Source organism: Peromyscus leucopus, chromosome 23 (assembly GCF_004664715.2).
Source record: "Peromyscus leucopus breed LL Stock chromosome 23, UCI_PerLeu_2.1, whole genome shotgun sequence".
NCBI classification, from domain to species: Eukaryota; Metazoa; Chordata; class Mammalia; order Rodentia; family Cricetidae; genus Peromyscus; species Peromyscus leucopus.
The window spans coordinates 5,701,264-5,728,772 of record NC_051082.1 but is presented as its reverse complement, the minus strand read 5'-3'; the positions used below and the strand labels follow the sequence as shown (position 1 = coordinate 5,728,772).

General features: G+C 52.8%; 1 protein-coding gene across 2 annotated transcripts; it reads left to right on the top strand.

Moving 5' to 3' along the window:
- Positions 1-8: 8 nt before the first annotated feature.
- Cabp1 (calcium binding protein 1) lies at positions 9-27,003 on the top strand. 2 transcript variants are annotated; one of them, XM_028854755.2, is made up of 7 exons: positions 6,879-9,208; positions 14,266-14,448; positions 19,473-19,503; positions 20,350-20,493; positions 24,888-24,997; positions 25,197-25,344; positions 26,549-27,003. In XM_028854755.2, exons 1-7 carry the CDS (start codon positions 9,164-9,166, stop codon positions 26,572-26,574), a joined length of 687 nt encoding a protein of 228 aa, XP_028710588.1. In that variant the 5' UTR covers positions 6,879-9,163; the 3' UTR covers positions 26,575-27,003. The 2 variants fall into 2 exon arrangements, with proteins under 2 accessions (XP_028710587.1, XP_028710588.1); XM_028854754.1 differs by lacking the exons at positions 6,879-9,208; positions 14,266-14,448 and adding an exon at positions 9-731.
- The last annotated feature ends 506 nt before the right edge of the window (positions 27,004-27,509 follow it).

The window sequence follows — 27,509 nt, the reverse complement described above, 5'->3', positions numbered from 1 at the left end:
GAGGGGCGGGGCGCAGCGGCACCTGGGCCGCGGGAGAGCAGGGGGTGGGCTCTCGGGGGACAGCAGGCTACCCCCCCAGATCCGCAACGCCGGCCGCCGGGAGCTCCGGGCTCCGGGCGCAGAGGCTGCGCTGTCACATGGGCGGCGGCGACGGGGCCGCATTTAAGCGGCCGGGGGACGGCGCCCGCCTGCAGCGCGTCCTCGGGCTCGGCTCCCGCCGGGCGGCCCGCTCCCTGCCCTCCGGGGGCCCCGCACCACCCCCGCCGGGCCATGCGAGCGCGGGCCCCGCCGCGATGAGCTCGCACATCGCCAAGAGCGAGTCCAAGACGTCGCTGCTCAAGGCGGCGGCGGCGAGCGGGGGCAGCCGGGCTCCCCGCCACGGCTCTGCACGGGACCCCGCGCTGCGTGGCCGCCGACTGACCGGTCCCTGCCCCAGCTCGCCGCCACCGTGCGGGGATCCGAGCTCGCGGAGGCCCCTGTGCCGGCCCGTGCCGCGCGACGAGGGCGCGCGCGGGAGCCGGCGTGGGCTGCCCCAGGCGCACTGCAGGCCCCGGGAGACGCTGCCGCCAGCCCGCGGGAGCGATGGGGAGGAACGGGGGCTGGCGCCGGCGCTCGGTCTACGGGGGTCCCTGCGATCGCGGGGTCGCGGGGACCCGGCTCCCACCGGTGCCCCCGAGGCGGACCCGTTCCTCCACCGGCTGCACCCCATGCTCAGCTCCGCCTTCGGCCAGGTAAGGGCCGCGCCCCTCGCCCGCGCTCGGGGCACCGGCGCTCGGGACCCTACGGCGGCGGCGCGTCCCTGGCCCTGCTCGCTCTGCCCGGTCGGGGCGCACCACGACTCATCTTGTCCTCCCGCGGCCCTGGTGCTCCTCCACCCCCGTGTCTGATTCAGCACCCTATGCGCTGTCCACACTCCGGGCCTCTTCCTGGGCATCACTCAGCCGAGTCTGCCTGGCACCTGCAGGAGCGACCTCCGCAATCCTCCCGGAGATTTCCCTGGGTCGTGAGCGGTGCTTGGAGGAGGCGGTGCCAAACCCGCTCCTCTGGCCTCTGGCTACCCAAGGGAGCGAAGGGCTTGGGGTCTGGTAGGCAAAGGGGAGGAGGGCCTGGGAGTACAGGGACTTGCTTGTAGATGTGTGACGCTAGCCGTTACCCAGAGTGTCCTCAAAGGTCTGAGAAAAGTTAGGGGATTGGAAAAATGGGGAGGAGAAGAGATGCCTGGGCAGGCGTGGAGGGTCTGTCCAGAGGTACAGCTCCATCTGGAACTTTGGAGCGTGTTAAGGAGGATGGCATTCTAGGGATGCCATCTGGATGTCAGTAAGGCAGTTGTGGGATAAGACCCAGAAAACACAAGCCTGAGTTGGTGTGCATTCTAGGGCCAGGGAGGCCACCGAGGGTCACCAGAGACCTCTTTAATTTCACCCACACCTTTGCCCGCGAGGATTCCAGTCAGCCGGGCATTTACAAACAGCTTCACCCTCCATCCAGTTCAAGGCTACAGTGTGGGCTTGTGTCCTAGGAGCCTGTGAACTTCTGAGCAAAGCCAAGCTTTCCACTGGTTCCGAGTCTGTTCATTGAATCGAACTCGCGGCGGTCAGTTCTGCAGAGGCTCAATCCGGATGCTGGCATGGTTTCAGACTCGGGGGGGGGGGGGGCGGGGGGGGTCTCAGCGTTCCTGTGGTAGGATCTGGTGCAAGGAAACTACCTCAGGCTCGAGGCTGGCTGTGCTGGATCAGCACTACAAGGAGGAGGCCGCGCGTGTGTGTGCTGCTTCAGATCTGCTCGTTCCTTTTCAAAATACTACTCTGCGGTGGCTTATGCGGGTGGGGCTCTGTCATGAAGGCGGCTGCACGTGGGTTCGGGATGCACGGGACTGCTGAGATGGTGTGACAGGGCCAGCGGCGCGCGGCTTTGTTCCGGCAGGGAGCCCTCGTTAGCGGTTCTCTCAGCGAACTCGCACCGGTGCTCAGGAGTAGAGGTCTGGATGCAGAGCCCTGAGAGAGTTAGCTTGGCTACATGCCGAGGGAAAAATGTTCACTGCAGTGTCTCGGAACCGTAGCATGTTAGGACCGATCTGTGGGTCTGGGCTGGGTTGTGACCCAAATACTACGTTGTTAGCGGGTGATTTCGAGCCACTCAGGTGCCACGCATTTATGAATACCTCCTGCGCCCGGGCATTGGTGGTACACTAGGTAGGAAGAGAGCGGTGGGAAAGACAGCCAAGATTTGGGCTGTTTTGGAGCTCCATGACCTAGCAGTTTGGAAGGTGCCCAGTCACAGACTGATGACTCAGTTTTGCCGGTGATCTGGGAAAAGGACCCCGGCTCCCTGCTCTTGCAGAATGTGCCCACACAGGCCCTCTCTGGGCTCAGAGCCTTCCAGCACCCCGCTCCTCCAGTCTTCCGACTTCCCAGTCATTAAATGGAGACTCTTCTCCAGCCCCACGTTCTGAAATGTCACAGGGTCACTTGAGTCAGGAGCAGCTGGAAGGTCCCATGAAATATTTACTACCTCCCTCTGGAGGCTCCGGCCTCACGGAGCTGCAGACTCCCACCCCCGCCCCCACCCCCAGCACATTCAATTTGAGTTTCCTGGTGACACCTCCCAGGCATCCGTGTGAACAGCGGCGATCAGCAGCGACCTGGGACGACAGAACCGGTCTGGAGTTACTGTGTCAGAGCCTCGAGTCTCCTGGGACATAAAGGAATTAGTCTTTCCTTACTGTCTCTTTTCTGCATTAGAGACAGGATGGGGGCTGAGGGACAGCCAAATGCGGCCCCGAATACAGAAATTTTCAGATGGATCTGCTTAGGGCAAAACATATTTGGTTCATGCCTCTTAACTTATTTTATGTTGGGCCTCAGGTGGATTGCTTTATTTCATCAAGGCTTTTTATTTACTTGAAAAAATAGAAATCAATCATAGTGTCTCAAGGAGAACTGGGGAGGTCAGATGATTTATGCGGGCACGTGTGCAGAGCTCAGACCATTTCGTGGTACAGAGCTAAGGCTGTATCTGTGTCTGGTATTATTACTGTTCTTGTTGATGACGATGAACTCCGAGGATGCGTTTCTTTTTTCTTGGTAACAGCGGCAGAGAGAGCCGGGATTAGGCATACTAGAGGTATCCAGATAGACTTTGGGAAATGAGAATTAAGATTCCTCCCGTGACAAGCTGGGGCATCTTTGCTGTCTGCAGGGAGACAGTGTGGCTTTGAGGCTGAGGTGTGGGTATGGTGGCTGAGAAGGTACTAGAGCTCTGGCTTCCAACCCTGCCTCTGTCACTTGGTGTATTTATGACCTTGGCAGCATTTTCTCTCCATGGCCTTGGCTTCTTCATCCAGAAATGAGACCGGGGGAAAAAGTACCTTGCAGGGTCTTGACGAGGCTCACACAGAATTAAGGCTATCAGAGGCCCGACTCACAGTGAGTGCTGGCTAGAGAGCAGCCTGCATTAATGGGGCTGCTCTCATTAATAGTCATTAAAAGAGCGTTGTCTGAATAAGTGCTGTGTAAGGGAAGCGGCCTCCGCGCCGCGTGAAGAAGGGCTTTAAAGGACCCAGAGCTCAATGTCAGTGGACTGTCCCTGGTTCTGCCGGCTAAGGACGGTGTCACCCAGCCGCCTAGGCAGACTCTGTGGTGTGAGAAGTGACCTCCTCCGTTAAGCGTGATATGGGGCTTTGGGTCTCAGGAGACACATTATGAACAAACAAACCTTCTGCTCGAGCACTCAGCTTGAGAAGAGACGGATGCAAATAAACCCCACAGCTCTGGTCCCATCCTAGAGAAACCTCTCTCTCGATCTGGGGTGGGGGTGGGGGGCTGGCAGGCGCGACCAGCCCAGTGTCCATCCAACATGTAAAGGGATCACAGTGTCCATGAATGGACGAGTGACTAATATCACCTGTGTCTAGGCTATGTAGGGCTCCTAGTTCCCGTGGTCCGGATGAAGAGTTCGGCCAAGGTCATGATGGTTTGGGTCTTATGGGTTCATCCGCACCAAGCCTGTGTTTTGAAGGCCTGTGAAGTATCATTCCTGCCCCACCAGCTCCCCTCTGGGGCCCGGGGATGAAGGAAGAGAAGGCCAGCTTGTGGTGTGTATCCATCATGGATGATAGACGTGGCTTAGTCCGTTGGATGAGCATCTTCTGGGACGTCTGGGTGTCTGCGTCTGCCTCCAGCTGTTTCCAGTGACCACTGGGGGTACTCAAGACCTCGGTCCAGAGCCCCCTGCACCATGATCAGAGTCTGTCCTCGTTATCGCCACAGCAACCTGGGAGGGTTGGCATTGTCCTCCCCCATTTTAGAAATGAGGACACAGGTGCTGGAGAGGGCGGTGCCTGCCAGAGGTCATATAGTCAACAAACCGTAACACCTGCCACCTGAGTGGCACCGTGCTGGCCGGGAGGGAAGTTGTCAGGAGTGTCCACAGAGGACCGCCATGCTGTACCCGAGCTTCCACCCTGAGGGTCCTGGCACTAGGGTGCCACCCAAGTTCATTTGCTGCTGACAGAGCTGATCAAGACCCAGGGCCAGTCTCCCTGCTAATCAGGGATAACCAGTGATGAGCTCATCCCTCTCATCCTATTATTTCATTCCAGAGTTCAAAGTGTGGCTCCAGAGGCCATTTTATTGATGGATGAAAAAAATGGGGGTACAAGGTGCTCTTCGCTTCTCAGAGGAAGCCCCCCCCCCAACCTTCAGCCAGGCTGCATTTTCTAGGGAAGGTCAAGCCATTCGTGCCTCCTCCTGCCCTCTGCCAACCCAGTTCAGTTTAAGGAGGCTCTAAAACCCCAGATCTGGCCCCCCTGGACCCCTAGCTGACCTTAAACCCCAAGCTAGTGTCAGCCCTATTCTTACCCCAAAGCAGAATGGACTTCAAATTTTTTTACATTTACTTACTTAAAATGTGTGTATTCCAGGTGTGGTGGCGCACACCTTTAATCCCAGCACTTGGGAGGCAGAGGCAGGTGGATCTCTGTGAGTTTGAGGCCAGCCTGGTCTACATATCGAGTTCCAGGCCAGCCAGGGCTGCACAGAGAAACCCTGACTGAACAAAAAGCAAAAATGAATACATAAAGTATGTGTGTATGTGTGCTACTGTGCATGTGTGCGTATATGTGTGTATGTATGTGTGTGCATATATTGTGTGCATGTGTATGTGCATGTGTGTGTGTATTTGTATGTGTGCATCCTCCTGTATGTGTATCTGCACGTGTGTGTGCGCGCGTGTGTATAGGTCAGAAGACAACTTTCAGATGATTCTTTCCACCATGTGGGTCCCAGGGATCCAGCTGGGGTTTGTGAGACTCATCAGGAAGCACTCTGATCCACTGAGCACCCCCAGAGTGGGCTTCCGTTAGGTGTTTGGTTGGTTTTGCCGTAGTCTGCCTCCTGTTTCCAAGGACAGAGGCATTGTCCAAGGTCGCCGGCACCTGCTATGGCTGGGATTGGCCTGCAGGGGGCAGGAGTCACCAGGGCTAAGAAGACACTGAGTGGAGGCTGCACCTAGCCCTTTAAGACAGATGCTAGGCAGAGGAAGGGACAGTTTTCAGGGGCCAGACAGTGGTGGTGGTGTGTGTTCGGGGTGGGGGGGGGGCTTGTGTAAGTATTGTTTCGTGCTCTGAGTGAGCCTGAGACCCCCCAAAGTCCGGTGTGAATCCGGTCCGCCCCAGGTCCTTCTGCCTCTGCATTCCAAGCTCGGACCCCTTTCTCCGTGCATCTTTTATCTTTATCTTTTTCCTTTTTTTAAGATTTACTTTTTTTTTTTTTTTTTTTTTTTGGTTTTTCGAGACAGGGTTTCTCTGTGTAGCTTTGTGCCTTTCCTGGAACTCACTTGGTAGCCCAGGCTGGCCTCGAACTCACAGAGATCTGCCTGGCTCTGCCTCCCAAGTGCTGGGATTAAAGGTGTGCGCCACCACACCGCCTGGTTAAGATTTACTTATTTTTATTTTATGTGTATGAGTATTTTCCCCCCGCAGGCACATATGTGTACCACATGTGTGCCTGGTGCCTTCAGGGCTCAGAAGAGGGACATCGGATCCTCTGGACCTGGAGTTCCAGAGGATTGTGAGCAGCCACGTGGGTGCTGGGAACCAAGCCCGGGTCCTCTGCAAGAACAGCCAGTGCACTTAACCACTGAGTCCTCTCTCCAGGCCCTCTCAGTGGGTCTTAAAGGCCACTTAGAGTTCCCGAGGGAGTAGAGTAGACAGCCTCGGTGCTCTGAGAACCACCTACACCCACTGAGCAGGGATTGCAGAGCAGGTTCCAACGGCCAGGGCTGAGAACCCACCTTAGTCTGCACTTTTCTCTCCATCTAGTCAGACCCGAGGCCCAACCTCAGCCCTGCTGCTGGCTGGAAAGAATTTATAGCTGAGTGTGACGGCGCACAGAGAGGGAGCTATAGAAGGGTCCAGGGTACGAGGTCATGTCAAGGTCATAATCAACGACATCTTGAGCTCCAGGCCAATGTGGGTCTCAGCAGGTAAAGGTGCTTGCCGCCAAGTGTGACGGTCGGGGTTCAAAACTCAGGATCCTCGAGGCAGAAAGAGAAAGTTGAGTCCAAAAAGTTCTCTTCTGGCTCCCACACACTGCCTCTCCTCACACAAATCAATAAACGTGATTTTAAAAATTAACAAACAAGCCGCGGCGGTGGTGGCGCCCGCCTTTGTTGATCCCAGCCCTCGGGAGGCAGAGGCAGGAGGATCTCTGTGAGTTCGAGGCCAGCCTGGGCTACAGAGCGAGTTCCAGGGCAGCTAGGGCAGTTTCACAGAGAAATCCTGTCTCGAAACAACAAAAATAAAACAAATAAAAAATTAACAAACAAAAAGAGTTGACAAGCCAGGCATGGTGGTGCACACCTATACACCTGCACCTGGGAGGCAGAGGCAGGAGTCTCCTCCATAAGTTCGAGGCCAGCCCGGGCTAGAGAGTAGTCCAGACAATCTGTCTCCTAGGTTTTACAGGAAACACTATTTATTTATTACCCAGTGTAGCCCATGTCTCCTTTTCTAGGTTCTGTTGGCAAGCCTCTCGCTATCTCCCCGGACTAAGCGTCGTTCATCAGGGTGTGTGGGTCTCTGTCTTAGCGGTTGTCTTAACTGGGGTAAAGAGCCGTGCTCCTCACGACCTCTTGCCCACCAGCTAGGATGTCAGCTCCGGCCGTCCCTCCTCCTGGTTCGCGGAGCCAAGCTCAGCACCCGGCGCATAAACGCTGGGCAAACGATACTTCCCTCGTCCACTTGAATAATTACTTATCAGTGCCTATTATGTACCACAGGCTTTCCTGTACGCACTATATTAGCCAGACAGGGAAAGTCCCCTTTTCTAACGGAGGAAACCGAAGCTCAGGGATGGAAGGGGATCACAGGCAGAGCCGAGCCTCCACCTCAGACCCCAGATCCTTTCCCACTCATCAGAGGCCACGGAACCTGACCCCTGGTCCGGCCGAGTGCTTCCTTCCTGGGTTTTTGCATTTCTGTTAGCTGCCTGTTCCTCCCTTCCCGGCATCTTTACCCTCCTTCCTGCCCTTTAGCTGTTCCCACTCGGGCTCCTCCTTTTGTCCTCGGGGAGTGGCCTCCCCCCTTCTCCCCCTCCCCCTGGAGTAGGGCACAGGCTAGGCACCAAGAAACTGCCTTAGTGATACCATTCCCTGGACAGCCCCGGCACACAGCACCGCAGCCACGGTGAACTAGCCAGCGGCCTCCCTTTCAGCCTCCTAGGAGGGAGTCTGTGCCACCCACTGGGCAGTTCACCCAGTCATCTTCTCTAATGAGATTTCTGACCAGACACCCAAACAGGACACAAGTCCCCAGGAGAGGAAGCCGTCTGGGCTGAAGTCTGTGATTGCATCAAGGGCCTGGGCGTGGGTCAACCTCCTGGGCTATCTCTGGCGCCCCCTGCTGGGGGCAAAGCTGGATGCAAGGAAACAGGAATCCCTGGGTACCGGCCACAATCGCCGCTCTCCAACATCCGAGGCTTGGGAAGAATTCTCATGCCAAAGCAAGAAGGTGGAGGGATGAGGAATATCCAGTCATTTGTAAAGTCCCAGCAGCTGTGGGTCTTCGAGGATCATTTCCAAAAGACCAGCCTCCCTGTTCTGCACTCCAACGAAGCCAGTGAAAGACCCTCGGTCAGGATTAGGCAGAGGATGAGGAGGACCAGAGAGACCTTGGTCGCGTCCTCTGTGCCAGCACCGCCTCCATCCCGCCCCCCTCAGGGCCATCTCTTGCCTTCCCAAGGGTCAGGGAGCTTTTACGGAGCAAAGAGAGCAGAAGGAAAGAGGTGATTACAGCTGTGGGTTCAGCTGCTGCCAGCCCTGGAGCCTCATCCCATGTCAACGATGAGGCAAGTGTGAAAAATGGAGCGTAATAGAGACGTCACAAGATCTCCCAGGCCCTCAACCGAAAACCACCTCGCTGTCCATCCAGCTGGAAGTGCCAGTGGCTGATGAAGCATGCTTGCCCGGCTCACTGCTCTTCAGAAGAGGCATACATCTCCCTGGGGTCCTGTGTGTGCATGCATGTGTGGTGTGTGTGTGTGTGTGTGTGTGTGTGTGTGTGTGTGTGTGTGTGGTGTGTGTGTGTGGTGTGGTGTGTGTGTGTTTGTGCGAAGATAGCTTTGCAAGCTGTGAGGCACCCTGGCTTTGGGGGTCCAAACTAGCCAGCTTTCCCTTCTGGATCTGCTGGCCTAATTCCCAGCTGCAGCTGCCACCTTGGGTCCCCCTCCCCAAGGCAATCTCCCTGCATATTTGGCGGCGTGGAAAGGAGGGGCTGAGGGAAGGGGAGAGAGAGAGAAGCAGAGAAGGGACTCGGGCTAATCTGATGTTGATGATCCGAAAGGCTTCCCAGCGCCAGTGCCCTCTGCCATCAACTCTCCAGGGGATTTTTTTTTTCCGGTGCCACGCACTCTTCTGCCTTTGTCTCCTTAAGAAAGTTAAACCTAGATACACAAACACACATACAAACCACCAGGAAAGAAAAAAAAAAATCAGCAGGAGCAGGCAGGCGAGCACGCGCGCGCTCGGGCTCAGCTCTGTCCTGGAGGAAGAGCGACGCAGGCAGAGAAACGCTGGGGTTGGCAGTGACCCAGACTGAGGTCTCCTGGCCCCCCAGGAGCCTCCTTCATGGACCCAGAGATCGCCAGAGGGGCTGCGTCAGTGTAGGATGGGCAACTGTGTCAAGTCCCCGCTGAGAAACCTCTCGAGAAAGGTATGTTTGCGGGGCGCCCAAGTCCTGGTTGCCGGGGTCGGGGGGCAGCTTGCTGCCTGCCCCCAGACGGCATGGAGTGGGTGGGCATCTTTCTAGGGTGTCTGCCCAAGGTTGTGTCCCCGTTCTAACTTCAAGGTACCTTCCCTCAGCAGATTCTTGCGTCCTAGGCAGGCTCTGAACCAAAGTTAGGGCTTAAAGCTGCCTTGGGTGGGGGTTGAGGGGCGGCAGGGTCTGGGAAGGCCATATTTGGGATTCACGCAAGAGCTAGGAAAGAAATCATGTGACTTTGGGACTTCTGGGGTGTAACATGAAAGTGTGGATTCATAGGCTGTCAGTGTAGAGCCTTAAAGAATCAGACATCCTCCAGGAGCAGGCCTGGGGGCCCGTAGGGGGTCTGTGCTCTTTGCTGGTACTCTCTAAGCCTTCAAAAACTGGGGGGCTTGAAGGAACCCCATTAACCAAGCACATTTCTCCTTTTGCTTCTATCCACAACCTTTCTTGAGTCAGGTGTGAGTGTGTCAAAGGACCAGGTCTCAGGGACCAGGGTGGCTTCTTTTGAGAAGTAGCGTGCCCAAGAGATACGTGGGTCAGGAGTGTACCTGAGTGTCACTTTCCTGAGTGGATAAGTGAGTTGCTTATATGCTAGGACAATATTCTTTTGCAAGAATTCCTTTGGGGGAGCGAGGGTTCTCCCCTCTGTCGTCCTTAGGAAGGTCTGGGTCGCATCTGCAGCGGGTTCCTTTCAGGTGGGCTTTGCCTAGATCGCCAGCCCTCTGCAGTCAGGTCATAGACTCATGCGTCAAAGAAGACATGACTGATAAAGATATCTGCCTCCCGGATTTTCATTTTCCAAATAAGAAATGATTGCCAATTGAGGAGGCGGGGACTGGAGGGTCGGGTGACTCGTGTAAGGTTTTTGGATTGGTTGATGGAGCCTTCACTCAGATCCCATCCCCTCTTTCCCATTAGGTTTCTGACCTCTCAATTTAGGACACTTGGGGCTTTTTAGCCTGCTGCCCTCCTCATTCGGCTAAGCTGCTCACATCAAATTCCATTTAATCTTCGCTGTTACTTGGATTGCTGGGAGGCCTGGCATTTCTATTGTGTATCCCCAGTGCCTCATCGTCGTCGGTCCTTCTCTTGGAGGAGGCTTCTGCCTCTTAGGGAGGCGATTTGGGGAGGCAGACACCGATCTGAGTTAGAGAGGATCACAGGCAAACAGGGACGCAAAGGCTCCTAACATTTGCTTGGGGAGGTGAATTGAAGAACGAGCCCTCTCCTCTGCCTCATCCGACCATCTTCCCCCGCACAGCGGAATTTAAGTCAGAGCACACAGGTCTTCTCTTTCGGGCCATGTGATCTTGGACAAATTACTGAACTTTCTGCGACTGAGTTCCTTGGCCCATCCATCAATAAGGAGTGCTAATGTCTACCTTCCTCTTCCAATGCGTGTGTATTAACGGGGAGCAACCCCAGAGTCTTACACATCCCCCAGGCCGGATGTGTGGCCTCTTGTTGTTGTTGTTTTGTTCTGCCTTTTAGAAAACGGGCTTATGCTGGAGGCTATGCCTCAGCAGCTTGTGTACTGGGATTTCAGGTGCGAGGCAATACAGCTGCCTCCTAAAACTTAACTCCTTCCTTTTCCTTTTTTCTTTTTAGACAAGGTCTCACTGTGTGGCCGTGACTGGCCTGGAATTCTCTAAGTAAACTAGGCTGGCCCCAGACTTCAAGATCCCCTAACTCTGCCTCCAAAGTGCGAGGATCAAGCGTGTGCATCACCACACCCATTCCCCAGTATTTAACGCTCAAAATGATTGTGTGCTGTGCACAATGCCAAGTGTGTAGTACCGGACACATGTTAAGATTTCATCGTCATCAGAGATACAGGGTAGAGCAGAAAATCGGAGAACATGGGGATGGTCGCCACTGCTCTCAGGATTCCTGTTTGGTTGTTGCTGCTTGTTTATTGTATTTGTTTTGTTTTGTTTTTGAGGTGAGGCCTCTGTCGGTAGCCCACGCTGGCCTGGAACTTGCTCTGTAGCCCAGGCTGGCCTGGAACTCAAGATCCTCCTGGCTTAGCTGCAGCAGGTTGGAACTATCGTATAGGCATGAGCCACCGTACCCAGGCAGAGCTTGTTACCCAGAGCCTCTCGTACATGCTAAGCCCACGCCTCTACCACCGAGCCACGGTGCATGCAGCCGGCGAGGGTCAAGGTCCACGGGATAAGTGATCTTAAATCTTAGGAGTTATTTCTTTTTCTGGGTTATTCGCAGCATATCAGACATCTGCCATCTCACTTGCTCTTTTCCACCAAATAGTCCTCTTGGCTAGTTGGCAGGGAAGGGAGCTGGATTCCGAGATAAGGGTTTCCGAGGTCACTCAGTCGCTAGCAAGCAGAGCTGGGATTTTGAGCCTGCACAGTGTAAAGTCGGAGCTGGTGTTTTATGTGTGCTTTTTCTTTCTCCCGCTGCCAGAAACGTTATTCATGAATTCCCAAATATGACCTTCGAGATTGCCTAGTCCGGCTCCCTACTCCGTGCAGCGAAATGTCCTCTTCCCATCTCATTAAGCCTGTGCCCTTCAAACTCTCCCTGGCTGTGAGCAGAGGAGGGAGTTTTGACCTGTGTGCCCTCAGCCAGCTTGCATTGTTAGGGAGCCAGAGGTCATGGTGTTCCCTAATAGGCTGGCCTCTCCTGGTTCCAGGCCAGACATTATTGGCCCCTGGCTCAGCCTCTTGACTGGAAGCCGAGGAGCTGGACATGGGGATAGGTAGCCTGCTTCAGGCCCTGAACTGGGCAGGACCAGCCTGTCAGGTGCCATCATGGCTGACTGGGGAAGAATAGCTGCCTCCCGGGGCAACTTGGTGCCAGGCAGAGTTATAATCAAGAGAGGCAGTGGAAATTCCCCAGCCACCGCTGGTTCCTTCTTCGTGGGAGCAAATTCCTCTCCATCCTTCTCATTTCTTGACTGATTGGCAGATGTTCCCCCACTTCCTCTGGAGCCAGAAGGCACCCAACATCTCTTGACTTGCTCTACCAACATCATCCTTGTCATCATCATCATCACCATCGCCGTAACCACGGCAACTTCATTTATTTGGCTCTTACTGTGTTCTAAACACTGTGCGGAGCACTTTATAGGCAGCAGCTCACTCGTTCCTCACCAGAACCTTGCGGATACAGATGATCACACACACACACACACACACACACACACACACACACACACACACACACCATGTGCGGAGAATGCTGGGGCACGGGGGATGAACAGAGCCGCTCGAGGTCACAGAGCGGGCAAGACGGTGTCCGGAGCCAGCACATCAAACCCTCTTCGGATCCTGTACCACCTGCTGCCGCCTCCTTCTTGGACTGTGCTTCTCCTGAGCCAACATGCGTGAGATTCAGCCAGAAACGGCAAGTCTGCTTCTCCACAAACGTCTCCAATAAGATTGCTTCCTGGAGTTAGCCCCCCTCCCACACACGCCCCCATCTAGTCCCGGGCTTCTCTTGGACTCCTTCTTAGAAGGAGAGTCTCTCTTTTCTTTACTAGTTCCAAGCATAGGTTCAGAGGTATGAGTGAATGGAGCCGAGATTCAAGCCGGAGTGGGCCTTGGTCTGTCCGACATCCCTTGTGTTCAGAGATTTCCTACAACCTCCCCTTGAGCCTTGGTCGGAGACATTGCGTCTCCTTTGAGGAACTGACATCCTGTTCCTCCCCCTCTAGGTCTGGAAGGGGCTTTGGGGAGAAGCATGAGAGGACAAGAGAAGAGAGGTTCCTCTGGGACGGGCTGCCCCGTCTACACGTGACCTTTGCTCAGCTAGCGGCAGCTAGTTGGAAGAGGGCTGGATGGGACAGAGAGAATACAGCCCTGTGTGTCTCGGACAGATAGTTCTCTTGGGGGTCCAGCTACCCTGCCTGTCCTTGGGGACGTTCTGCTACAGACTTCCACACTGAAGAGCGGCTGTCCCTTGCAGGGCTGGGACTTGGATTCTTGAGAGGCACTGGCATGCTGGGAGGCCTGGGTCCAGCCATATGTTGTGTCTGGGTCCGGGATGGTCTGTGGGGCAGTGCTGACTTTTTATAACTGTGGGAATCTGTGGGGAGGACGAAAGCCTGGCCGGGGCCTGAGAGCGCAGCTATATTCGGTCAGCTGGCGAGGCCCCAGCCTCAGCCTCTTAGAGGTCAAGCAGGCCAAGCCAGCCTGGGCATGCAGCCAGGGAAAGAGGGAGGGTAGGCAAGGAAAATTGCTGGAAGACTGCCCAGTCCTGCTGTCATAAGCAGGTGGAATCCGGGTACAGGTGGGTCTTGTCTGACCTACCGGTGCTATCAACCAGGTTTGGCACCTGTGGGCAGTAAATAGAGCCGCCCATTTAGCGTGGGCACACAGCACCCCCCCCACACACACACACACCGTCCTCACCTCTCACAGCCTACCTGCCTCATTTGTCAGCGATGGCATCTACCTTTGTGACCTTTAGTCAGCAGACTCAAGGAGCCTATTCTCGGGGTAACCAGCTCTGCTCACCCTCTGGGCCTTCCAGTGTATGTGGGGGGAGGGTCCAGCGGGGGCAGGGGCTGAATCCATGAGAAACTGGGAAGACAGAATGTAGGTCCGAGGGTTGAGCTGAGACACTGGGAGCACTTGGGGGAAGGACGTGGTTCTGTGAGGCACTTGGAGTGAGGGCGGAAGTGCTCTGCTCTCTGAACTGCATGCACCCTGTGTATACGTGTGTGTGTGTGTGTGCGCGCGCGCGCGCGCGCGCGCGCGTGCATGCGTGCATGCGTGAGTGTGAGCCTGTGCGCAATTAACACCCTACTTCAAGCATCATATCTATAGAATGCTCCATGGGACAACTCTTTCAGCTAAGGATTGGAGTCTCCATCTGTTGGATCAATTATATACTGTCCTTGTACATGCTAACGCTCTCAGAACTTCGCCATGTGACTCTCAAGGATCTCCTAGAATCACCAGCCAGGCCGGGGCTGGGAGGATCCAGATGAACAGGGAGGTGACACCTCACCTCTCTTTTTGTTTGCTTGGTGTTGGCTGAAGATGCGCCAGGAGGAGAAGACCAGCTACATGGTGGTGCAGACAAGTGAGGAGGGCCTGGCCACCGGCGGCGGCGAGCTTCCGGGACCGCTCATGATGCTGGCCCAGAACTGCGCAGTCATGCACAACCTGCTGGGTCCCGCCTGCATTTTCCTTCGAAAGGGTTTTGCCGAGAACAGACAACCTGTACGTAAGTTGGCCCAGTGCTGCCGGCCAATCCTGGCTTCACAGGGTGTGAGGGGTTGCTGGGGGAGAAAAGGGGTTCTCTACACAGCAGGCCCCGTCTTCAAACACCCGGCTTGTGAATCTGATTCTTGAAGTCTCCCACTCATGGCTCCAAAGTGCATTTGTGTCAACCAGTAAGACATAATTCAAGCAGGGGGCTGGAAAGATGGCTTAATGGTTAAGAGCACTGGCTGTTCTTCCCAAGGACCTGAGTTGGGTTCCGAGCACCCACTTGGTGGCTAACAACCATCTGTGACTCCAGTCCCAGGGCATCTGATGCCCTCTTCTGACCTCCATGGGCATCAGGCATGTACATCATACACACATATTCATACGGGCAAAACCCTCAGACAAAAATAAGATAAGTGTAAATAAAGTGTAAATAAATAAGGTTTTGGGGGGGTTTTGTTTTTGTTTTTTTTGAGACAGGGTTTCTCTGTGCAATTTTGGTGCCTGTCCTGGATCTCGCTCTGTAGACCAGGCTGGCCTCGAACTCACAGAGATCCACCTGCCTCTGCCTCCTGAGTGCTGGGATTAAAGGTGTGTGCCACTGCAGCCCGGCCGGTAAATAAAAGTTTTTAAAACAAAATCATAAGAGCAGAGGCTGGGGAGACGGCATTGATTTAGTTCCCGTCACCCACTAACGTGCCGAGCACGGTGATGGGTGCCGAGGAGTCGGAGACAGGGCCTCCAGAGCTGGGCCTCACTCGCCAGCCGAGAACCAGTGAACCACAGGCCCCAGGGAGAGGCCTTGTCTCAAAACCTAAGGCGGACGGGGCAGGGAACAGGCTGGTGAGGTGGCTCAGTGGTACTACTCTTTCAGGGGACCTGAGTTCGGTTCCCAGTACCCACATCAGGAGGCTCACAGCTGACTCTAACCCCAGCTCTGTGGAGATCGGATGTCATCTTCTGGCCTCCAAGGGCACCTGCATTCATGTGTGTGCACACACCCCATAAAAAAGCAAACTAACAAAAAACGGTAGGAGATTAAGGAACAACACCCAAGGTTGAGGTTGACCCCTGTTCTCCACATGCACACTGCTCATATGCAAGCACACATACCCCTGCACACACACACACCCCTACATACACACCCCTACACACACATCTGCACACACATACCGGCACATGCACCACTACACACACACCTGCACACAGACACTTGCACACCCACCCCTACACACATGCACCTATACATGCATCTCTGCACACACACCTCTAAACACACCCATACACATACACCCCTGCACATACACCTACACACCCACCCCTACACACACACCCCTACACATACACCCCTGCACACACACCTACACACCCACCTCTACACACACCACACACACACACACACATACACACACACACCTGCACACACATAAATAAATAAGCATATACAATCCTTTGGGTGCCTTACAGCATGCCCTCAGTATGCTGAGGAAGCCAATACTATGCTGTGTCTTGGTGAATTGCCTCACAAAAGCCCCATTTCACACGTGGGAAAACCGAGTCTGATGCAGTAGCACATCTGAGGTCACACTAGCAGGTGTCAGAGGTGGGATTCAAACTCAGGCAGCCCAATTCTACACTTGCTGTGCTCTAACCAGCAATTTCCTGTACTCAGATGCTCTCCTGGTATTCTACACTGTGATATCCAGTGTGGTAGCCACTGACCACATGCGGCTGTTGACCTGTAAGGATGTAGCTAATGAACAGAATTGTTTTTGTTGTTGCTGTTGGTTTTGTTTTTTTCGAGACAGGGTTTCTCGGTGTAGTTTTGGTGCCTGTCCTGGAGCTCGCTCTGTAGATCAGGCTGGCTTTGAACTCACAGAGATCTGCCTGGCTCTGCCTCCCGAGGGCTGGGATTAAAGGCGTGCGCCACCGCCACCCGGCTATGAACAGAATTATTAATTTTTATTTTATTTTAATTAAAAGCTCTGTTTTTGCTGAGGATTGAGCTGGGGTCTTGTCTATGCAAAACATGTCTTCTATCCTGAACTATGCCCCAGCCCTGCAGTTCCCAGCCCTCCAGTTCAAATGTAAGTAACCACGTGTGGCTACTGTACTGAGCAGCCTCCTAAGGTGTCTGAGTTGTCACAGAGAAGCGGGTAATGAGGATGGTATGGATACAAATATTTGTAGATTGCACTGATTAAATTTCAGATGCTAAATGCTTGCCTTGAGGAACGCCCACCAAGGCCCTAGGAGGTAGGTACTGGCATGGAGCCATGTTACAGAGGAGGAGGCCATGATGGAGTTCATGTTACTTAATGAACAGGAGTGATCCTCAGCTAGGAGGCAGCAGCTACCTCTTTTGCCCCTGGGTCTGCCTGACTCTAGGTTCTGGGGGCTTCTTCTGTCTGCACAAACTGGGGAGGAACAATGTATGTTCCCAATGCTGCCTGCTCCCCCCAACCCCCGGAATTAGTGCATATATCAGTGTGTAACTAAACTGCTCCAGACACAACACGTGTTCCTCCACGGCCCTGCCTGGGGTTGGGGGGCCACTAAGTGAGCCTGGGAGCAGCTACCAGGGCTGCTGTTGCAGGCTCACCATGAGGCAGTGAGGGCCTCACTTTGCCTCTCCTTGGAATCTGGGAACACAACAGAGTGGAAGGGTCTGCAGTGGGCACTCCCTCCCCAGACCTGCAGAACTCGGCCTGGAAGAGCGGCAAGCCGCCTAGGGTCTGGGATGGGAGAGGCCCAATTCTAGTGAAGTAGCTTGTCCCACCGAGGAAACTTTGCATACTTGTGTACACATGCGTACATCCAGTTCCCCGTTTCCTTGGGGCCCCACATTTGGGGATTCAAGCAACAGTAGATCAAGAAATAATTTTATTTCGAGACAGGGTTTCTCTGTGTAGCCCTGGCTGTCCTGGAACTCACTCTGTAGACCAGGCTGTCCTCGAACTCGGAGATCTGCCTGTCTCTGCCTCTGGGATTAAAGGCGTGCTCCACCACTGCCTGGCAAGAAACAGTATTTTTAAAACTGACGTCTGAGGCTGCTGAGATGGTAAAGGTGCTTGCTGCCAAGTCTGATGACCTGAGCTCAACCCTCAAATTCACACGGTCGAAGGCAAAAATTGACTCCTGCAAGTTATCTTTTGACCTACACACACACACACACACACACAAACACATCACAAATAAATTGTTAAAAAAAACCCTTTCCTCTGGGGCTGGAGAGATAGCTCAGTAGTTAAGAGCTCTTGCTGTCCTTGCAGAGGACCTGGGTTCAGTTCCCAAAACTCAGCAGAGGCTCACAACTGTCTGTAACTCCAGTTTCGGAGGATCTGATGTCCTCTTCTGGCCTCTTAGGGCACCAGGCCTGAAGGTACACGTACAGGAAAAACACCCATACACATCAAATAAAAATAAATCTTGAAAAAAATTTTAGGGTAAAAGATAAAGCCTGGTACCTGCACTGAAAAACACCCAGCTTATTTTTTTGTCCTCATTTTCTAAACAATACAACACGGCAACTATTTGCATAGCATTTGCATCATATAAATAGAATAAGTCATCTCGAGATGATTTGAAGTGTACCAGAGGAGGGATGTAAATTATATGCAAATAGCATGCCATTTTATGTAAAGGACTTGAGCGTCTTTGGATTTTGGCATGCCTGGGGTTTCTGGAATCAGTCCCCCACTGATAGTAAGGGGTGACTGCTCTTCACTTATTTTCACTTGCTGGTGCTAGGATACGTGGAAATGCGTCCTTTTGGCCACCCGAGAATGTCCGGGAACACAGGTCTCTGTCTGGGAGCAGGGGTGACCCTTGTGGCACAGACGCCCTGCCAGCCTTTTAAGGGAAAATCCTTGCATCACTGTCGTGGAGAGGGCACTCCCTGCAAGGAACTCTTTGCCCTCAGCTGGAAATGCCCCCTGGGAGGACCCGGGAAGTCGGTAGCCTGCTCATTCCAAACTCACGCACACTTTGAATGGCAGCACAGCCCTTTCTTTTGGACAGGATCCTCAGATCGGGTGCCGGTATCCGGGAGCCCTTGTCTCCATGCCCCGTTGTCTCCATCCTTCTTGGCCCCACTGACCGAAACCTTTGCGCACAGCCGAGATGCCTCGCACTCACTAGAGCATTCCTATACGTCTGCGTTAATGATCCGGGTCTCTGTCCCTGCCGTGAGCCTCCTTGGGGTCACAGATCTGCCTCGTACTCTTCCCATCTGAAGGCAGAGAGCTGGAACATGGATGCCCGCCTGTATCTCTTCTGTACCTGCCTGCCTCCTTTCTTGGCAGGCCTGGGGTGCCGGCTATCACCATCAGGGCCCTTCCCCGGATTTCCCTAAATTTTCTCTTTGGAGACTTCTCTGGTACTAGTTTTAATGCCAAGTTTCTATGGTTCCCTGTAGAGGTATGGGCCCTGCTGGAGGTTGCAGATTCGTTGCTTGGGACATCGGCAGCCCCAGGTCCTAGGCTGTGTCCCTATAATGGGCAGGGTATAGGCGTGGGGGTCACATTTGGGAAAGGTGGGGACAGTACCCAGGATGCAGGACACAGCTCCAACCCTTCCTCACATAGCCTGAATCCCCCTTTCTCTTTCTGGGGCTGCCTATGTGGTCCCTGCCTGCTCTCCTCCTGTGGTCCCCCATTTTCCATTGCCCTGTAGGCTTCTGATGCCTGGCTGCTCCTGGTGTCCTTGGGTGGTGACTTCCCCCGGCCCTGTTTTATTTACAGGTTTTTGCCTCTGGTCCAGCTTTGTTCCCAGCTTCTTCTTGTGTCTGGAGAAGGGTGCAGTGCTTTGGTGGCCTGGTTTCTGTGGGGACTGTTGGGTTCCTCTGTCAACACTCCGCTGTGACTCTAAGACTTGGGGACTGCATCTTTCCCCCTCAAGGTCCAGAGAGACCTCTGCTCAGGTCCTGTCACGCCCCACCTAGCTCCTGCGGCCACTTGGATGGCCCCCACTGGATGGGCATGTTGTGAATTCTAGGCCCCTTGCCACTGCTAATGCAACATGTTCTTTTGTTTCAGGACAGATCATTACGACCAGAAGAGATCGAAGGTAAGGGCAAGTCCCCGGGGAGAGGGCTGTTCAGCTGCACAGGAAGGTGTGGGTGGGTTTGGGTTTGGTTTTGGTTTTCTGAGATAGAGTTTCTCTGTGCTGTTGCTGGAGGGCTTCTCTCCAGGTTCCACCAAGCCCCGCAGTCCCACAATCCACTTATAAAATAATCACTCAGACGCTTTTATATCACTTATAAACTCTATGGCCGTGGCAGGCTTCTTGCTAACTGTTCTTTTATCTTAAATTAACCCATTTTTATAAATCTATACCTTGCCACGTGACTGGTGGCTTACCGGCATCTTTACATGTTCCTTGTCCTGGCGGTGGCTGCAGTGTCTCTCCCTCCTTCTTCCTGTTTCCCCAATTCTCCTCTCTCCTTGTCCCGCCTATACTTCCTGTCTGGTCACTGGCCATCAGTGTTTTATTTATAAACAGCAATATCCACAGCACTGTGCAGCCCTGGCTGCTCTGGAACTCGCTCTGTAGACCAGGCTGGTCTCAAACTCACGTAGATTCTCCCAGGCCTCTGCCTCCCGAGTGCTGGGACTAAAGGCGTGAGCCACCATGCCCAGCTGGTTTGGTATTTTGAGACAGGGTTTCTCTACACAGTCCTGGCTGTCTCGCAACTCACTGTGTAGAACAGTAGGCCAGCCTTGAACTCACGGAGACCCATGTGCCTCTAGGTGTTGGTGGGAAGAGTCCCTGGCACAAAACAGGACGTGCTGGGCAAGCAGGAGCCCTAGAGGACTCCAGGGTCTACTTCCTGTGCTGGCCCGGGGCCGTCTTTGCCTGAGATGTTCTTTGGGTCCTCTCTCTGACCACATCTACCCTTACTCACTTCCCCAGAGCTCCGAGAGGCCTTCCGAGAATTCGACAAGGACAAGGACGGCTACATCAACTGCCGGGACCTGGGGAACTGCATGCGTACCATGGGCTACATGCCCACCGAGATGGAACTCATTGAGCTGTCCCAGCAGATCAACATGAACTGTGAGTCCCTGTCCTCCGGGTCACACAGGCCTGGGGCCAACATCTGTGTCCAGCTCTGTGGTCCAGTTCAGGTCACTCGTCCTCTGAGCCTCAGTTTCCTCCCACGTGAACAGGGTTGTAATGAAACAGTAGAAAGGAGTTATGGGGTGCTGGAGAGATGGCTCAGCGGTTAAGAGCACTGACTGCTCTTCCAGAGGTCCTGAGTTCAATTCCCAGCAACCACATGGTGGCTTACGACCACCTGTAATGAGATCTGGCGCCCTCTTCTGGCCTGCAGTCATACATGCTGTATACGTAATAAAGAAAGAAAGAAAAAAAAGAAAGGAGTTATGGTATAGGTGAGTAACAGCCCAAAACGTGGCTCACAGTAAGAAGTCAGGGGATGCCGTTAGCATAATGAAGTCCTCTGTCTTTATATGGGTTCTCCAGAAACAGGGATCTGGGTTCAAGGCATCTATTAAATAAGGAAGCGCAGGAAGGGGAGGGACATGGGGAGGGAAGGGGCCCACATGGGGTAGACTCACACCAGCTGCCGCAGGAGGCAATGGAGTGAGTGTCAGCCCACTCAAGAAGCTGATACAGAATAGGCACTGCAGGCAGAGGATGTAGCTCAGTTGGTCGAGCGCTTGTCTAGCATGTTCAAAGGCCAGGGTTTGGTCCTCAGGAATGCATATGATTTGGCTAGAGGGATCTTCCTGTCTCAGGTACACACACAGACTGCCACAGTCAGCACTCGGGACATGGAGAGAGAGGATCAGTTCTACATGGGGGCTGGAGTTCTTCCAGAGAACTCAAGTTTGATTCCCAGAACCCACACGGCGGCTTATAACTGTAACTCCATAAGGCTCTGACCCTTTCTTCTGGCTCTGTGGGCTCCAGGCATGCACATGGAGTGTAGACATGCATGCAGGTGAAAAACTCATACACATAAAATAAAATAATAAATCTTTAAAAAAAATGTTTAAAAAGAAGAAGTTCAGGGTCACCCTCAGCTACATAGCAAGTTTGAGGCCAGCCTGTAATACATATGATTCTGTCTCGATGATGATGATGATGGTGGTGGTGGTGGTGATGATGATGATGGTGATAGTGGTGGTGGTGGTGGTGGTGATGGTGTTGATGGTAGTGATGATGATGATGATGGTGGTGGTGGTGATGGTGATGATGATGGTGGTGGTGGTGGTGATGGTGGTGGTGATGATGATGATGATGGTGGTGGTGGTGATGGTGATGGTGTTGATGGTAGTGATGATGATGATGATGATGGTGGTGGTGGTGGTGATGGTAGTGATGATGATGATGATGGTGATTATGTGATTATGGTGATGATGATGATGGTGATGATGATGATGATGGTGGTGGTGATGATGGTGGTGGTGATGATGATGTGATGTGATGACAATGATGATGATGGTGGTAATGATGGCTGGAGTTTCACTGCCTGGGGGGCCAGTCCCCACCAGCACAGGGCTCAAAGGGAACCTACAGAGTCAGCATACTATGACTTTTTTATCTGAGGGAGTTAGGGAAAAGACACCACACACTCTCTTGATGATTTCCTTCTTTATTCTTCTCTATTCTTCTACTATATATTTTTTCTCTACAGCTTATATACCCCAAAAAAATTTTTCAAGGAATATAGGAATTGCAATGTGGTTACATTTTATTTCTCAAGTGAATGATTACAATGAATACAAGTAAAAACCAGCATGTTTTCCATATCCCTTCATGATTAAACATTTTACATATTACAGGTGAAAATAAATTACCCCAAGAACCCACGTGCATTCATACCCAAGCAATTTGTTATAGACTAACAATGTAAGCAAGCAAGGTGTTCTTTTACTGGCAGTTACAAAGAGAGGACCAATCACTTTATTACTTATATTGAAAGGTAATTTTTTTTTTTTTTTGGTTTTTCGAGACAGGGTTTCTCTGTGTTTTCCTGGAACTCACTTGGTAGCCCAGGCTGGCCTCGAACTCACAGAGATCCTCCTGCTTCTGCCTCCCGAGTGCTGGGATTAAAGGTGTGCGCCACCACACCCCAGCAAAAGGTAATCTTATAAGGAATCACAAACCTAAACTTTTATACATGAAAAACAATCAGTCAGCTCTACTTTAAATCTTTAGGGTGCATACCCACTCATCAATAGTTTTTTATATACAGGAGATCGAGGGCAGAAATGAGTATAAGGAATTAATCATCACCTTTGGTCATCAACCAGTCCTAGGAAGAAAGGCACATCAGCTAACGATAATTGTTCTTGTTCCCTGACTACGTGCCTTTCTAAACCTTTAGATTGTCTTCTTGGGTTTTTCACCTCAAAGCTATTTGACAAAAACATCTTAGTCTAACTTCAAGTTATTTTCAAAGCTATGTTGCACTGAAACCTGTGAACACATCTCCCAACATTAAGATTAAAAGAATTTAAGCCAGCTGGGCTAACTGGGACTCAATTGTTTTTCTTTCTTTCTTTTTTTTTTTTTTTTTTTTTTTTTTTTTTTTTTTTTGAGCTGAGGATCGAACCCAGGGCCTTGTGCTTGCTAGGCAAGTGCTCTGCCACTGAGCTAAATCCCCAACCCTCAATTGTTTTTCTTAATCATTAACCTAAGCCACAGTCTATATGGCTCCTCAATAGAAACTCATGTGTTGTAGCAGTGTGACACTCCCTTGTTTATATATTTAATCACCAAAACTCTATTTAAACTAACATTATTATTATTATTATCAATTAGACAGTACAGCTTAAGAGGAAATCATCTTCATAATAAGCCACAGGTAAAAATGCCCAGTAGGGTGAGATGTTTTCATGAGATAAACACACTACATTACAGGCAGTGGGGGTCTCCCCACACCCATTCACACCGTGCCAGATACCAGAGAAAGATAACAGCAGCAAACATGTGAAGGCAGAGCAGAAGCAAAAGACATTCCGGGGTCTGTGGTCTCGGGGCCTTGCCTATCATCAACCATCAGGGAGTTGCCTCCTGGTGGGGTGACACCCTGATGTCAACTGCCATCTGCTGCTCCTCTGACATGGCCACCAGCACTGGGGAGAGAGCCAGTGAGGCAGTATGTACCAATCACTCCGGCACTGGAGAGGGAGAGCTAGTTGGGCCTTGCTGGTCTAGTACTGTAGCTGAATCAGTGAGCCACGAGTTAGTGAGAAACCCTGCTTCCAAAAATAAGGTAGGAGCTGGGCGGTGGTGGGTGGCACACGCCTTTAATCCCAGCACTCAGGAGGCAGAGCCAGGTGGATCTCTGTGAGTTCGAGGCCAGCCTGGTCTACAGAGAGAGATCCAGGACAGGCACCAAAGCTACACAGAGAATCCCTGTTTTGAAATATATATATATGTTGGTAGGAACAATGGAGGAACATGCCCGACATTGACCTCTGGCCTTTATAGAAGGACATACACCTGCATACAGTAGGCACATTACACATACACAAATAAATGCTATGCTGGAGTCCCCCAGCCCTCATCCCTCCAGCCTCATATTTCTTCCTCATGCTGCAGTTGGTCCCTGCTGAAAGTCCTAGTCAGCAGCCCTGTCTCCTTCCACCTCCTGAGAGTCCCTTGGAAGCTGAGTTTGTATCTGCACAGCTAAAGTAAAGCTCTTTTAGCCTTCTTCCAAGAGCGTCTTGGCCTCTCCATCTCTGAAATTCTTCACCCTGCTCCGTGGCCCGATGCTTCTTTCTCCTATTCCTGTTCCCTTTTTATCCACTTTTTGACTGTTCCCTTTCCCTGGCCGCTCCTCCAGTCATTGTTTGACGAGCCACCTGTCTGTGGTCTGTCCTCACTGTTCTCGATCACCCCCCAGGCCTGGAGATGGGGGAGTGCTGTGGGATAATGCCCTTGTACACTGGTTTAATAAAACGCTGATGGGCCAGTTGCCAGGCAGGAAGTATAGGTGGGGTGAGCAGGCAAGGAGAATTCTGGGAAGAGGAAGGCTGAATCAGGAGTCACCAGCCAGACACAGAGGAAGCAAGATGTGAAGGCAGAACTGAGAAAAGGTAACAAGCCATATGGCAAACGCAAGGCCCTGGGTTCGATTCTCAGCTAAAAAAAAAACAAAAACAAAAACAAAAACAAAAAAAAAAACAAAAAAACAAGCCGTATGGCTAAACATAGGTAAGAATTATGGGTTAAGTTAAGTGTAAGAGCTAGTCAGTAATAAGCCTGAGCTAATGGCCAAGCAGTTATAAATAATATTAAGCCTCTGTGATTATTTTATAAAAGACTATGGGACCATGGGTGAGAGATTTGTCCCGACTGCAGGGCCCGGGCAGGACCAGAGAAATCTTCCTACAGAGGAGACCAAGGAGGTTGCTTGGAGAGAGATGGGCAGTGGGGGAGGTTGAGGATGACCTACTCCCTTCTTTCTGCTCCAGTGGGTGGCCATGTGGATTTTGATGACTTTGTGGAACTAATGGGACCTAAGCTCCTGGCGGAGACAGCCGATATGATTGGTGTAAAGGAACTGAGAGATGCCTTTCGGGAGGTGAGTGGCAGCTGGCGACAGGCAGGGGTGGGCAGGCTGAATCCCAGGCTCAGGATGACTATGAAGAGTTCTAAGTTCCTGGGTCCCTGGCCACGGGAGGGAACTTGGCTAGAAGGAACCCTGGGGTGGGGGGCACTGCTCAGTCTTGAGGTCTGCCCTCCATCCGCGCCGCCCGCTCCCCTCCCTTCACCCTCTCCAGTTCGACACCAACGGCGATGGGGAGATAAGCACCAGTGAGCTTCGAGAGGCCATGAGGAAGCTCCTGGGCCATCAGGTGGGTCACCGAGACATAGAGGAGATTATCCGAGATGTGGACCTCAATGGAGATGGACGAGTGGACTTTGAAGGTAGGCGGGGCTTAAAAGTGGGTGAGAAACAAGCCAGCTGGGGAGCGCCCTGACTGCGCATGCCCCATGCCGTCACCAATCCAAGGCAAGCTCTCACGCTTCCTCCTCGCCTTCCTTCCATCTACTTGGCCATCACCTGTCCATTGCATCTGCCCGGATGCCTGTTAGGTTTTTCATCATCTCTCAAAGCCATCCGCACAACCACTGATTCATGCATTCATCCATCCATTCATGCATCCCTTCCTTCCGCTATCCATCCATCCATCCGCGCACACATCTCAGTATCTTGTCCCTGCCCACATCTCTCTGTTCCCCCACACCTCTGTACTTTGTCCATATAGTCATACACTTCCCGCTGCCTGTGTTTCCACCCATAATTCCATCGGTCTCTCTGTCTGTTCAGACATTTCCCCATCCATTTTATACCCATCTGTTCATACATGTATCCATCCTTGTGTCCGTCTGCCCCACCTGTCTGTTCCCCACTCATGCTATTTTCTGAGGACCACACTCCTTGACCTGACCTCAGGCCCCTGACATCTGACCACAGCCCTGCCATAGCATCTACCATTCCTCCACTCTGAAATACTCGAGATATGTGAACCTGTGAGGCCATCCCGTGAATACGCTGTTCTTTGTGCCCGGTGCCTTTTGTTATATTTTCCACTTGGGAAATGTTTTAATTTCATCTATCTATCTATCTATCTATTTATCTATCTATCTAGAAAGTGTGTGTGTGTGTATGTGTGTGTGTGTGTGTTCGTGTTCCATGGCGTGAGTACGGAGGTCAGAAGATAACCTGCAGGAGTTGTTTTTTTTTTTTTTTGTTTTTGTTTTTGTATTTTTTTTTTCTTCCATCAAGTGGGTCCTGGGGATCAAACTCAGGTCTTCAGGCTTTGCATCAAGCACCTTTACCTCCTAAGACATCTCACTCACCCTTGAGTGAAACCCTATTCGTTTTCCCAGACCCAGTAGGAGGCGTTCTTCCCAGAACACCCCTTCCCTCTTCTGCAGACTGAACCTCCTCTTTTCTGGCCTTTGTAGCCCTTCCCAGATCTGCCTCACTAAGACGCGGGGTGGAGGGGGGCGGACGGCGCAGCCTCGGAGCAGGGGCGATCCGGAGGGGCCTTGGCGGCTCCTTGGTGTTCTGTGCTGGCTCCTGACTGCCTCTGTCTGTCTCCACCCGCTCCTGTGCCCTTCCCAGAGTTTGTCCGGATGATGTCCCGCTGAGGCCGCCAGGGCTTCTCCAGGACTGCCAACTCCCACAGGCGGGGAGAAGAGCCGAGCTCGCCTCACTCCGCAGTAGATGCCGAGAGCCCAGGATGCAACGGGCGGATGGGGCCTGCCTGCACCCCGGGGAGGTGCCCACCCGGACCCCCACCCCTCCGCACTGTGAAAGACTCACAACTCCTGCAACTGGAAAAAAGGGGGGCGCCCGCCGGCGAGGAGGCCGCAGTGCCAAAGCCGGTAGAGGACATGCAAGGCGCCAAGTGCCATGTGCCCAGCCGCTGCTGGCTGGGTGGGCCAGGGAGCCCACCAGCAGACCCCACACAGCATGTCTGCCCCGGGGCAGAGCCTTTCAGCGCCCTCCTGAGCTCTACGCCCGTCCCAGCTCGCCTAGCCCTTTGATCTCAGAACCAATAAAAAAACCGAGAATGACAGCCAAGGCGTTCTTTGCTTTGGGCCCGGTTAGAGGGTGGATATTCACCTTCCCCCAGAACCCCCAGCACGTCCAGTATTGGATGGAATTTCTGTTCTGTGCCCAGCAATTTCCATTCTCGTCTATTGCATAGGCCAGAATGTGGCCTTTTTCAAGACGAGGTTTCTCTGTTTAACAGCCCTGGATGTCCTGGAACTCTGGACCAGGCTGGCCTCAGACTCGCAGAGGTTCGCCTGAGATTCTAAGAGAGACCGCTATGGCTAGCTGGGCAGCTGCCCCAAAAAAGACCTGGTTCTTTGTTCCTTGACAGAGTCTGGTTGCCCTTTTACTAAGCCAAGAATAAGCTTGAATTTTTTTTTTTAAGAATTGTTTTATTTGTTATGAGTACAGGTGTTTGGCCAGCATGTACACCTGTACACTGTGTGAGTTCCTGGTGCCCACAGAACCAGAAGAGGGGGTCGGATGCCCTGGAACTGGGGTTACCAGACAATTATAAGCTGCCATG